At 53.7% G+C, this 13,682-nt stretch overlaps 1 protein-coding gene across 1 annotated transcript; it reads right to left on the bottom strand.

Annotated features, from left to right (window-relative positions):
- Window positions 1-1,533: 1,533 nt before the first annotated feature.
- On the bottom strand, window positions 1,534-9,430 carry LOC132509350 (cytoplasmic tRNA 2-thiolation protein 1). Its single transcript, XM_060130303.1, has 3 exons — window positions 9,387-9,430; window positions 5,340-5,883; window positions 1,534-3,900 (listed from the first exon to the last, which is right to left on the bottom strand). Exons 2-3 carry the CDS (start codon window positions 5,845-5,847, stop codon window positions 3,365-3,367), a joined length of 1,044 nt encoding a protein of 347 aa, XP_059986286.1. The 5' UTR covers window positions 5,848-5,883; window positions 9,387-9,430; the 3' UTR covers window positions 1,534-3,364.
- Window positions 9,431-13,682: the final 4,252 nt, after the last annotated feature.

Genomic DNA, 13,682 nt, shown 5'->3' with positions numbered 1-13,682 from the left:
CACAGCTGCGCCCATGCAGGCTGGCCCCTCTTACCTCTCTCCTCCAGTTACCCGCTCCACCACTCGCCTGCCTCCCTTGGCGTGCGCACACGCTGTTCCCTGGCCAGCATCGCCCTTCCCGCACATCTGCAGAGCCCACTGCCTCACGCTGTGTGGGTCTCTGCTCAAATGTCGTCTTCTCCTCGAGGTCTGCCGTATCCACCCTACATACATGTGTGGCATGCTTCCCATCCTCCGATTAATCAGTTTATCACCATCTGACACACTACATACTCTACTTATTTTCCTCCTTTTCTGGCCTCTCCCATGAGGGCAGGTTTTTGTTTTGTTCGTTGCTGTCACAAATTGGGTGCTCGATACATATTTGCAGAATGAATGAATGAATGAATGTACACATGGATCTTGAGGTCATGGAAGGTTTCCAGTGTTCACAGGGGACCTTCAGGTTTCTGCCAGACTGTGTCTCTCGCCCTTGGAGGCTGGCTCAGGCCAGGGGGACCGGTGGGGAGGCGGGAGGAGAGAGCAAAGCTCCCCAGCCAGGCAGCGGAAGGAAAGACTTTGCTCTTCCGTCAATGGCCACCCAATGCAAGGTGCGGTCAGTGACCCCCTTGTGGTTGGAGCTGAGAATAGCCTTTTCCCCAGCTCCCACTCGAGGCCCTCTTGTCACATTTGCCACAGAACCGTGGTTGAATCTGAATAGAGACGGGTTGTAAGCGTAACATACACACCGGATTTTGAAAACTTAGTACCAAAAAAACGTAAAACACCCTCAAGGTTTTAATTAATTTATTTACTTTTGGCTGTGCGGGGTCTTCGTTGCTAGGCGCGGGCTTTCTCTGGTCTACTCTGCCTTGTGGTGCGCGGGCTTCTCATTTCTGTGGCTTCTCTTGTTGCGGAGCACCGGTTCTAGGCGCGTGGGCTTCAGTAGCTGTAGTTTGGAGGCTCTAGAGCGCAGGTTCAGTAGTTGTGGCACACAGACTTAGTTGCTCCGCGGCATGTGGGATCTTCCCAGATCAGGGATAAAACCGTGTCCCTTGCCTTGGCAGGCGAATTCTTAACCACGGAGCCACCAGGAAGTCCCATCCCCAAGGTTTTAAAATATTGATTACATGTTAAAATAGTAATATTTTGGATATAGTGGGTCAAATAAAATACATTATTAAATTTTCCCCTCCCCCCTTAAAAATATGGCTACTCGTAATTTTGAAAGTACACATATGGCTCGCATTATATTCCTATTGGATAGTGCTACTCTAAACCACAACAGAAATCTAACCAACCACCCACCTCCTGGTGTGAAGGTGTGAAGGCGTGACGGGAGAAACTCGGTTACAGAAAAGTCCCTTGCCCCAAACCACAGGGTCAATCAGTGACCGACCTGCAACAAGGGCCCAGGTCCTCTTGCTTCCAGCAGGCGGCATAGCAAAAAGGTGCAAGAGCCCTAGCTCTTTGCTGCTGTGTGACCTTGGGAAAGTCACTTCACCCCTCTGAGTCAAAAATTTACCCTTTGTAAAATTGGGGATCAAAACGCAAGGAAGGAGCGTTCCGCAGTGCCTGGTGCACTAGAATCATTCCAATTGACCGTGATCATCTTGCGCCCCCTAGAGCCCGTTCTCTCCAGCGCAGCTGCAGGGATTTTTAGAAAACGGAGATGGGCTCCTGCCTCTGCGAGATGTTGCAGGACCAGCCCTGGCTACCACCTGATCTCAACTCTTGCTCTTCTTCTCCCTGCCCACTCTGCCCTGACCACACTTCCTTGCTGCTCCCTGGACTTACCAACTTTATTCCCACCTCTGGGCTTTTGCATCGGCAGTTCCCTCTGCCTGGAAAGCTCTCCCCCAAGATGGCTTTATAATTCACTCCTTTGCTTTATTCAGGTCTCAGCTCAAATGCCACCTCCTCAAAGAGGTCTTGCCCTGACCCCTATGGACACTGGCTCTTGCTGTCTCCCTCCCTCTTTATCCTGCTTTATTTTTGTTGCATTAATCACTATCTGACATTTTATTTTTATTGACTTATTGTCTGTTTCTCCCAGATTGTGAACTTCACGGGGGCAGGGGCTTTTTGTCTTTTGCTCACTGCAGTATTCCTAGCACTTGGCACATGGGCCACAGATGAGGTGCTCAATAAACGTCTATCGAATGAATAATTATCCTGATGCTCAGTTAACTCACGGAGGAGGTGGGGCCTCTGGTCCCTGCCTTCCAGCCCAATCTAATTAGGAAAAGCGAGCCCCAAAGAGTGTGGATAGCTGGAGGACAGGACCCAAGGGCTGGGGTTTGGGAGAGTCCTAATGTCCTGGGCTGGGCAGGGTGGGAGGAGAGAATCAGGGATGCTTCCAGGCCCCTGGAGGATGTGAGCTGGAAGATGGGAAAGGAGGGCACTCCTGACAAGGAACCAGCCCAGCACAGCTCGGAAGTGGGACCGAGACACCAAGTCTCCCCAGGGGTCAGGCAGGAAGTTTCTGAGCCTCACACCTGTCTGCACCGGCAGGGAGGCAACCCTGCAACCCAGAGCCCCCCGGGGGGCCGAACTTTAATGTGAACAACGAAGTTGGACACCATTATCAAATACTCACAACAGTGATTCGCTAGGAGGCTTTGATTCCATTCTCAGAGGAGGAAATGGAAGACCAGAGAGGTTAAGCCACTGACCCAGGTTCACCCAGCTCTGCCTCCAGAAATCTGAGGTCTGGGGAGCTCACCCAGCGGCTCCCCACCCATCACACAGAGATTCAGGTGGTGGTGGGCGGGGAGAGTGGGGGTAAGGGCTAAATACACCATCTTGAGGAGCCCCAGGCAGACCTGGGTGTGAGCCCCCAGTTGGGGCTCCAGCGAGGTGACCTCAGGCCAGTTATGGAGCTCAGGCTACAGCCAATGAGATCGTGGTGAGGATGAAATGAGATGATCCAGCGCCTGCCCTGTACACAGCGCTCACACAGAAGCATCACGATTGCTGTAACTGACGTGCCCATCACGTTACATGGCTTTGCTTATCCCACTGCAGGCAAACATGAAACATGAGGCACACAGCAGGCGCTCAAGAAGGGTTAGGACTATCTGAGCACGCCCAGAGCCCCACAGAGGTCCAGGCAAGAAGCCCCCTAATTCCCACTCGCTCAGGAATGCAAAGTTGTACAGTTCTCTCCTCTCTGAGGCCCAGGGGTCCCCCAGACACCCAGGAGTCCTCCGCAGCCCCAGGAGCCCAGAGCCCCAGCTTCTGCAGGACCACAGGTGAGGGGTTCCGACCCCTTCCCAACCTCACACCGAAGCCCGGGCTAAGGTAACTCGGGTTCCTTCACAGTGTCATTTACAGGCCGCCCCGCACTCCCACGTCGTCGGATCCCAGCGGAGAACTGGAGTCTCTAGAAGCCAGGGATGGGCTCCGAAGTGGGGGGTCCGGACGGCTGTGGCTCCCGCGGCGGCCCCTCCTCGTCCAGCCCCCGGCGGCCCTTGCCGATGGCCAGGCGGGGCCGGCCGCGGTTCAGGCCTTCCAGGAGGGCGCAGGCCTGGCAGAGCGCGCGGCTGGCCAGCGCCCCGCAGCGGGAGCAGGCGCCGGGGGGCGGGGGCCGCGCGGCCGGGGCCAGCGCCAGGCGCTCGGCCGAGTGCACGAGGTCCAGCACCGCCGACGGCCGCGCCGCCTCCAGCAGCTTGAGCAGGTCGCGCGCGTGGCCGCGGAAGGCCTCGGGCGCGTACACGCACTCCTCGGAGAAGTAGTCCAGGCGGCGGAAGTGCGCGTACAGCACCACCTCCTTCTGCGAGGCCAGCTGCAGCGGGCGGCAGCGCGGCAGGGCGCCCCCCTCGCCCGGAGAGCCCAGGCCCCCGCCGCGCGCCAGCCGGCCCGCGTCGCCCCGCAGGAAGTTCATGAGCACCGTCTCCGCCATGTCGTCGGCGTTGTGTCCTGGGGGAGAGACGCGAGCCGGTGAGGAGGGGGCGCGGGGGCCGGCGGGTCCGCGGGAGGAGACCCCGCGGTACCGTGGGGCGGCCGGGGGAGGCTGCGGGTGAACCCCGCGAGAAAGGAGAGGGGAACACACCAGGCTCCCATGGAGCAACTTGGGATGCCCTCATTTGCCCCCCTCTTATTGCAAACCAGGCTCTGTGCTCGGTGCCCTTTCAGATAGTAACACTGCTTTACGCTACAATATAATTTCAGTCTAGTGAAGTGTACTTCAGACGCACAGACATCAAAATGGCATTTAATGGAGATGCTCAAGTGGGCTGTTGACACAAGTGCCTCTGGGAATGCAGATTATCGTATTTAGAAGGACCAGGGAGAAAGTAAGTGCATAGTTACACAACAGTCACCATAAATTTGAAGCTGAATCTCTGCTTATTCTGCAACTTGTCATCTTATACTTGGGTCTATAGTAAAACACCGGTCTTACGGCTTCTCAAGTCGGCCATACTTTCCCTCCTCAGGGCCTTTGCATAAGCTGTTTCCTCTTCTCAGAACCTCTCCCACCCCCATTTTGTCCTTCACCTAGTTACCCACTCGGCTTCAGGTCTCCGCTCACTCAGGAAACGCTTCCTTAATCCCCACGTTTCTCCCTTCACTAGGTCCTCCTGTGTCATTTTCCTTAGTGGCACAGGAAATAATTATAATCAGGTTACAATTACGTATGTGAGAAACGGACAGGAGCAGAGACTGTGTTGTGCATCATCATAACGGCAAACATTTATATGTTTACCGTTTCTCAGTGTCTTGTCTAAGTGCGTCATACGTAATTCCCATAATTCATCTAATTCCCAGTAACTCAAGGTCCTAGATAGTATTAATATCCCCATTATATAAAAGAGGAAACCAAGGTTAGGTAGTTTGTTCTAGGCTATATAGCTTGCATCTGGCGCACAATAAATGGTCAACAATTATTTGTTTAAGTAATGATTGGTACAGAGAAAGTGTTATCAAAGAGGAGAAGCGAATAGAGAAAAGGACACAGTTGCGTTCAGACTAGATGCTTCTGATGGGAGATGCCCCTTCATACCCCTCCTTTTGTGACAAGGGACACAAAGAATGTCATAAAAAAATAAGCGCAGAGAACCACAGCCCTAGCCCCTAGAGAGTACCCTACCACCCCTCTATTTGCCAGCGTGTGTGTACAAAGATGATGGCAGTGACTCAAAAGCTTACCATGCCCAACCTAAGGACACGCACATACTGTGAACCTTCAGTGTGCATGCACAGCCCCTCCTCCTTTTTTAGCGTCTCCAATTAGGATATACGCAGTCTCCTTTACGACCTCTGGGGCATGCGCCTCAGTGGGCTTACAGTGTCCGCCCCTCGGCCGCGCATGCGCCCGTTCCTCCCACCGCGCCCCTCTGTGCCGCGCCTGCGCTCACCCGTCACGACGTGCGTGGCTCCCACGCGGCGCGCCCCTTCCTCTAGCGCCCGGCGTCGCAGCACCCCGCAGAAGGTGCAACAGGAGCGGCTGCGGCCGGAGCCGGCCGTGCTGCGGGCCACGGCGTCCATCGTCCAGCCCCCGAAGAGCTCTGCGTAGGCCACGACGGTGAGCGGGAGCTCCCAGCGTGCTGCTTGCCGCCGCACGGCCGCCAGCGCCGCGTCCCGGTAGCCGCCGATGCCCTCGTCCACGGCCACGAGGTGCAGCGAGATGCCCAGGCGCGGGGCCAGCTCGCGCAGCACGTGCGCCAGCACAGTGGAGTCCTTGCCGCCCGAGGCGCCCACGGCCACCACGGCGCCGGGCGGCAGCAGGCGGCCCGCGACCACCGTGTGCAGCACCTCGGCCTCGAAGGCGGCGCAGAAGCAGGTGGTGCACAGCGCCTGGCCCGAGCGCGGACGGCGGAGGGCGGCTCGCGCCTTGTGGCAGGAGGCGCACTGCGGGGCGGGCATCGCGGGGTCCTGGCGAGGCGGGAGGGTCGGCTTCTCCTGGATAGGTGGAGAGAGGAGGCGGGTTACACGTGGATTCCGGATTGCAGGAGTCCTTGCCTACAGAGAGGCTGCTTGCGTAGTGTCTCTGCCAGGAATAATGCAGGCCGAGTAGGCTTTTTCCAGAGTAAGGGAGGGTTATACGTATACAGTTGACCCTTGAACAACACGGGGGCCAGGGACGCAGCCAAAATCCGCATAACTTTACAGTCGGCCTTCCTGGTTCCGCATCCGCGGATTCAACCAAACCGCGGATGGTGTAGTACTGTATGTATTTATTGGGAAAAAAAAATCGGAGTATTAGGGGACCAGCGCAGTTCAAACTCATGTTGTTCAAGGGTCAACTGTATTCTAGTTTAAGGAAGCTAGTGCCTCCAGGAAGACTTCTTGGATTACACCCATTACACACCAAGAAAAGAAGGAGCTGGTTGGGAGAGGTGGAGGGAAGAGGGAGAGACAGGCAAGTTACACCCAGAATTAAGTCGGATTCTGTTTGGAGGGATGGAGGTGCCTATTAAGGGCCAGTTTCACAGTCTCCAGGGAGGCCAGCCCTTTTACAACCCTGGTCAGAAGGACAGGGTGGTTATCACTGACCTGGGCTCCCAGGGCCGTTCAGAGAGCTTGGGAGGGGTCAGTAATCTAAGAACAGAGGGAGTCCAGGGAACTGCAGCTCTGTTAGGGGAAGGGGGATGGACAGGAAAAGACCAACTGGATTTCACTTTGGTGGGGGTGGGATACTGTCTCTAGGCATTGGTCCCGATTGTATCCTCTGAAAGGCAGGGCAGTCATCTCCTCCAGGGAGACACAGAGGCAGCATGGGTCGTACCTCCAAGGAGATCGACTGTGGCTTCTTCTGTTTTGGGGGCGGGGGAGGGCGGGCTGTGGGCCTCCAGGATTGCTGTGGTCTCAGTATCTCCCGAAAGCTTCTGTGGCCTTACTGAGACTTGGATCAGCCCGTTTTAACTCATTTCTGTTCCCCCCACCTCATCCGTCCCCACCCAGCCAAAAATTCCAACCCTCTCTCCTTGGACCCACCTGCTTGGGGAACCCATGAAAACCCACCAGACTGAGTCCCTCCTCCCCAAGCCACCACCATCTCCAGGCTGAACTAGTGCAGTAGCCCCTGAGCAGGTCACCCTGTTTCCAGGATTTACCACAATGTGTGGAATCATTTTATGTGACTTGTATGTTTACTGCCTGTAACACCAATTAAGGACCAGTGCAACCCAGACGTCTGACAGGCATCTCAAAACCTAGACTCCTGATTCCCCTTCCCAAACCTGCTTCTCTTGCGGTAAAGGGCAGCTCCATCCCTCCAGCTACTCAGGGCAGGAGCCTTGTGGTCCAGGACCCACGACTGCTCTTGCTTCTCACTCTCCCTGTGGGTGACTCCCAACTGCAATGGCAAGTCCCAGCCTTTCCTCCAAATGCGCCACTGAAGATGCACCTGGGGCATCCTCCTCAGACCTCAAACCCCAGATGCCCAACCAGAATGGAGCAAACCCTGTTTGTAGCTTCAAAACAGAAGCCCAACACTCCTTAGCATCTCCACAACTGCGACCCTAGTCTGAGCTGAGCCATGTCGCTCTTACTGCAGGAGGCTCCTCCTTGGTCTCCCCGCCCCACCCTCCCCTCCTCTACACACACAATTCTCCACAAAACAGCCAGTGGGATCCTGCCCAGTATCTCCTCTACATTCGCCCATGCATCTCAGCTCACTTTCGTAAAAGCTTACGTCTGATGAGGCTCCCTTTTTCTCTGACCTCACATTCCACTCTCCTTCAGCCACTCTGGCCTCTACTCTCCAACACCCCAGGAAACACCTACCCAGGAAAGTGTTAGCACTGCTCTTCCCTCTGCCCAGAATACTCTTCCTTGTCACTGGGCCCAGCAAGCAGCCCTCAGGACCCATTGGCCATGACCATTCGCCACATCCGTCACAGCTGAGCAACGCCCCCTTGAAATCTTCCCCGCCCCCCATCCCACCCCCCGCTTTGACTTGATTCTCCCTCGCTCTCCTGGTCTGCTTCCTGCTCAGCCTCCAGTCTCGTTTGGAGAGCTCTCTATGGTTCTCAGGTCCTGCCCAGCTCATTTTCCTTGTGGGTGACTCTGAATAATGACGTCCATCGGGCTGGTCCTCCAGATGCCCCACTGAGGATCCCCGCTGGTCCTCTGGGATCCTAGGCGCCCAAACTGACCAGCAACCCTGCTCCCCACAGGGAGAAACCTGTGCTTGCCCAGCTGTTCCCTGTCTCCTGAGAGGACTGCCACTTCCAGCTCCTCCCCAGGACAAGACATAAAGTCACCCTGGACTCATCCCTCTTCTCCCCCTAAATCTATGGTCACTCGGTCCTAGGGGTCTACCCCCTGAGTGAGGAAGACCCTGGCAGGCGATAAGTCTGTGCAGATTGTCAGAGGCTCAGAAGTCATGATACAGTTTTAATCTTATTCAGAGAGAGATGGGAGCCATGGGAGGGTTTTGCGTGAAGAAGGGATACGATCTGACTTGGGTTTTAAAAGTTTCCCTTTGGCTGCTGTGTGGGGAACAGGCCGTGGCAGGCAGGATCAGAGGCAGCGAGGCCAGGGAAGAGGCTATGGCAATAGTCAGTGAGATGATGGTGGCCTGGACTGGGGTGCTGGCAGTGGAGATGACAAGAAAAGGTAGGATTTTGTATCTATTTTGAAGGTAGGGTCCACGGGACTTGCATGGGACTTGGATTGGGGTGGAGAATGTGGTCATGAGGAAAGAGAAAAGAAGGATGACTTGGAGGTTTGGGCCTGAGCACCTGGGAGGATGATGGGACCATTTAGTCAGAGGGGAGCTGACCAGAATTCCATTTGGACATGTCAGATTTGAAGTGTCTGTTATGCATCTCTCCCTCGAAGACGTTATAGACCCCAGGCTGGGTCAGGCGCCTCCTCTGGGCTCGCAGAGCCCCATGTATGCCCCCACCCCAACCGGATCATGACGGTATCCTTCGTGGTGACAGGCCTGTCTCCCCCGTTGTACTGTGAGCTCACTAACGGCAGGGACAGGGTCTGCTTCGGCCACCACTGACTTCTCCTGCCTCGCACGGGATTTGGCACAGGGTCGGTGCTTAGGAAAGATCTGTAGGCTGAGAGAATAATAAATGCGCCCGGAAGACGAGACCCAGACCCCCAGGGATGACTCCGAATCGCAGCCTTGTCGGAAGGACGGAGAGTGTGTAACATCATTCTATCAAGACAGAGGTTCCAGGACAGAGTAGGGACCTCCCGGACGTACCCAGTTGGAAGCGGGGGCAGGGAAATGGTCGAATTCCAACCTGGGGGAGGGGATGGGCGAGCAAGAGACAGGCCGGACCGCAGTGCCCAAAGTGGGGATCCCGGTCAGAAGGCCTCTGCGATACAAGCGTTGGGAAATCAAAGGCGAGTGGCTTCACCCCCAGAGAGACCCTCAACCCTCACACGGCACCGCAACAAAGAGCGGGCGCTCACGAGCCGACCAGCTGGTGAGGAAATACCTGAGTAGAACGCGGTGCTGGATGGTCCAAACTGCCGAACACGCGGAACTCCGGCGCGGAAGTGGCTCCAGAGACTACGACTACCACAAGGCCTTGGGGGCTGTCTTGCCTACGACTCCCAGAACCCCATGCAACAGCTCCACCCGAAGCACCTGTGGTTACTGGGCCCTCGGCCTTCAACTCCCAGCAGCCCCAGCGGCCCCTTGTTTCACTCTGCCTACCACTCCCAAAATGCACTGCCTGGTTTCCGTCTGCGCCTGCGCACGGGCAAGGGACGTGGGGCGTGTACTGTTTGCTGTGGTAGTAATCTGTTACCATGCAGGACGCTTAAAAGGCGAAATGGCTGTATTCGGATGATCTGCTTTAGTGGGATTATTATAGGCTTTTAGAGGGATTATAGAGCATATTATTTTTACCCTTTGAGGTGGGGTTGCGGGTGGGAATTGAAGGTGGGAGTGCGGGATTTGGTCGTGGGTGTAAAAGGAGACAGCGCATGCGCAGCGCAGAGAGCCTGAAGGTGGGGGTTCGGAATGGATCTAGGCATTGCCTGCAGGGGTGGTAATGGTGCGTGTGGATGCGTAGGGTGGGGAGAGGGAGCAGTGTGTGTGTAAGCTGAGGTCTCTGCGCGTGCATCAGCCCTAGAGCCTCCGACTTCTGAGACTGAGGGTTCCAAAGACTCAGATCCCTGAAACTCACTAGTCCCTAGGCCCCGTGTCATAGAGACTCGGAGTTCCAGTGACCCAGAGACCCAGACCCCTGAGACTTCAAGCAGCCGAGAGAACCAGGACTCCAGAGACAACTCTCCCCACAGAGTTCATCCCCCAGGCCCTCGAAACTGAAATCTGAGGGCCAAAGAAGACCAAAGATTCAGATCTCTTAGACGCAGAAGACCAGAGATCCTGGGCCTCAGAAACTGAGACCCAGGGTCCCCAAACCAGATCCCCCAAAACTGGTGCTCAAAGGTCCTCACGATGAAGGGACTAGAGCCTCAGGGATCCCAAGACAGAGGTGCACAGCCCCAGGGTGTGCGGGTCTCTGGTGAGTGATGTCACGAGTGACTTGACAGGCACTGTGGAGACCATGTTTTCCTCATGACAGGGGAGCCATGATGCCTTAGTGTAAGATGAGATGGCCTCCATGAAGTCACCGTCAAGGATCATCATGGGCCAGTTCTTGTCATCACTGGCTCGTTGGTTCATCTGTTGAATGGTCATTTCCTGAGGTCGCCTTGTGCCAGGCTGGCCCTGTGCTAGGTTCTGGTGACACAAGCGAAGTCACAGTCCTCTTAGCCCTCTGCCTGGTGGGGGTGAGAGAGTCATAGTTAGTACAGGTGACAAAGCTTGACGTCGGTGTTAGGAGCTCTGGAAGCTGAGCCTCTATCACTGCTAGCCAGGGCATCACGGGAAAAAATTCAAGCAGAGGTTATTAGACAGTGTGCTTAGCACTTTACATGCACTGTCTTAGTTTGCTCATCTGTAGAATGGGGATGATAATAGCAATACCTGCCTTAAAGGGCTTATGTGAAGTCAAATTGAATTAACAACACCTACAAAGAGTGGTTTGTGCTCTAGAAAGTTTATTCCAGTTGCCAAATTAGAAAGAACTGGTAAAATGAATCTCCAGAGGTGGTGAATTTAAAGCATTTTGGGGCACTTCCCTTGGAGATCCAGAGGCTAAGACTCTGCGCTTCCACTGCAGGAGGCACAGGTTCGATCCCTGGTCGAGGAACTGAGATCCCACATACTGCGCGGCACAGCCAAAAAAAAGAAAAGAAAAGCACTTTCACTCAAGATAAAGTGGAAGCAAAATAAATGCCCAACCTCATTTGAAAGTTTTATTAAATATAGCACATTTCCTCTTTTTAAAAAAAACAGTGAGGGGACTTCCCTGGTGGTGCAGTGTTTAAGACTTTGCACTCCCAATGCAGGGGGCCGGGGTTTGATCCCTGGTCAGGAAACTAGATCCCACATGCGTGCCTCAAATAAGAGTTCGCATGCCACAACTAAGGAGCCTGCCTGCCACATCTAAGACCTGGTGCAACTAACTAACTAAATATATATATATATTTTTTTAAAGTGAGAATTGAATTTAGAAGACTAGGTAATTGCCCAGAAAAATAAAATAAAACAACATAAAATCATACTTCCAATAGGACATATAATAGAGAAAACAAATGCCCAGAAAAAAAAAAGAAGGAAGTCTACCAAGGTGGTAATCAAATGTCGTTGGCTCTGGGAAGCTGGACCTGGTGTTGATGATGTTATAGACCATACCGTGACACCATTTAACCTCATGTGTGGGATGGTGCTTTGCATAGAGTAGGTGTTCAATCAACATTCAAGAATGAGGGAAAGTCAGCTGGTCCCTCCAAAACCTAGATCTAAACATTCTATTTAATAAGTACAAATCATACCTAGTAAGGTCTTATGAGAAAACATATTTTAACATTTTTCCTGAAATATAATAGTTAATGAGGGTTATGAATACTTCTCACTATTATTATAATTACTTGCTGAAACTGACGGTCCCTCCCCGATGAGTTCCTATCAGTTCATTTCTCAATCTCTCTCCATAAGGTCCTAAACTCTCCTGTAATCCTTCTCTCTCTGGTCCCCATTAGTGTCCTCAACCTTAGGCCCCATGGTCTTTCCTGTAGACTCACTGTCCTTTATTCCCTTAAGCAATTAGGACAGGCAGACATGCAGAAGCATCTCTGAGGATGAACTAGGAAGCAGAGAGAAAAATAAGAGAACCCCAGCCCACTGATAAGAGGGTCTTCTTGTCCCCCAATCCTTTTCTGTTAAGAAGACCTTATCTTTTCACCACTCCAGGTTATATGGCTTCCTTCCTGGCCTGAGTCTTGGATCCCATGCTTAAGGGATCAGACCCCTCCTGGAGCTGGGCGATTTTTGAGCTCAGGATCTGGCTCTATTTCAGCACCACGGGCAGCGCCACCCTGTTGCTTGGCGCTCACCAGCCTGAAAAAGACGCCACAGGTTATCTTCACTGAAGGCTTCAAGTTACCATTTAAAAGTCATCCTTTAAATACAGTATGTGGGGGAATTCCCTGGCGGTCCAGTAGTTAGGACTCGGTGCTTTCACTGCCATGGCCCGTGTTCCATCTCTGGTCATGGAACTAAGATCCCGCAAGCTGTGCATTGCAGCAAATAAATAAATACATACGTACCTACATACGTACTTACATATAGTACGTGAGAAAATTGGTGGTGAGTAAGCCTCCAATTTCCCTTTTCCCCTATTAGCTATAATTCGTGTGGGCTGCCAGTTCGGTTATGTATTGCTGCACAGCAAACCACCCTAAAACTCAATGGCCCCAACAATCATTTAATGCTATCTCATGGTGCTATGAACTGGCCAGAGACCAGGTGGGCAGTTTCACGTCTAGTTTTGCCTTGAGCTCTTTCAGGCAGTCATGTTGAAACTGTGGCTGGGGCTGGGGATGAAGGTCTAAGCCCTCAGGGTTTCTCTGTGTAGCATCTCTTTCCATCAGAGTCCCCTGGACTGCTTACACAGATACCCAGGGATCCATGAGGCAGGAGCAGAAGCTGCCAGGCCTTCTTAATATCCGAGTCATACAAATCTCAGGACGTTTTTTCCTCCACATTTTATTGGGAAAAGCAGTCACGGGCCCAATCCAGATTCGAGAGGAAGGCATAATAAATTCCATTATGTAATAAAAGGATAACCATGTTTGCATAAGGCAGGGGTAGGATTGTTTGGAGTGGTCTTTGGCGACGAGTACCTACAGCTACTCATCCGTCTGTCAGCTGCACCCTCTCTCTGTTGGGGGGATTACCCCTTTCTGTCAGGGGTGTTCAGAAAATGAAATGGTACCATATCTGTAAAAGGGTAGCACAAAACTTTCACCTTCCCTGAGCTTGGACCGGTGTCGACAGCCTATGTTGTTGAATGTCCATAGGACATTCCTGAGGGTTGCCAGAAGGTCAAGGAGGAGAAACAGAGGTCTTCCTTTCCCCTGAGCGCTTCCTCGCAGGCAGACCTGGACCCTTTCCAGCACATCTGACATATTGACCCTCCTGAATACAGACCTAGGGTCCCTGTTCTTTGTGATCAGCTCCCCCTCCTCTGCCCCAGAGCTGCAGACATCCTGAGTCAGCACTCGACTCTGAATCAGCACCACGGACAGCGGCATCGCCCTTTCCCAGGGATCCCCGGGATCCCTAGGAGCAAGTCTTGGGCGGAGGCCCGACCCCTGCTGGGGCAGAGGTGGGGGTGGTCACGAACAGAGCACAGAACTTGGTTGCTGGTGAAGGA

The sequence above is a fragment of the Lagenorhynchus albirostris genome, chromosome 19 (genome assembly GCF_949774975.1).
Source record: "Lagenorhynchus albirostris chromosome 19, mLagAlb1.1, whole genome shotgun sequence".
NCBI classification, from domain to species: Eukaryota; Metazoa; Chordata; class Mammalia; order Artiodactyla; family Delphinidae; genus Lagenorhynchus; species Lagenorhynchus albirostris.
Note: the sequence above shows the minus strand (reverse complement) of the source record. Positions and strands in the feature narration are given on the sequence as shown.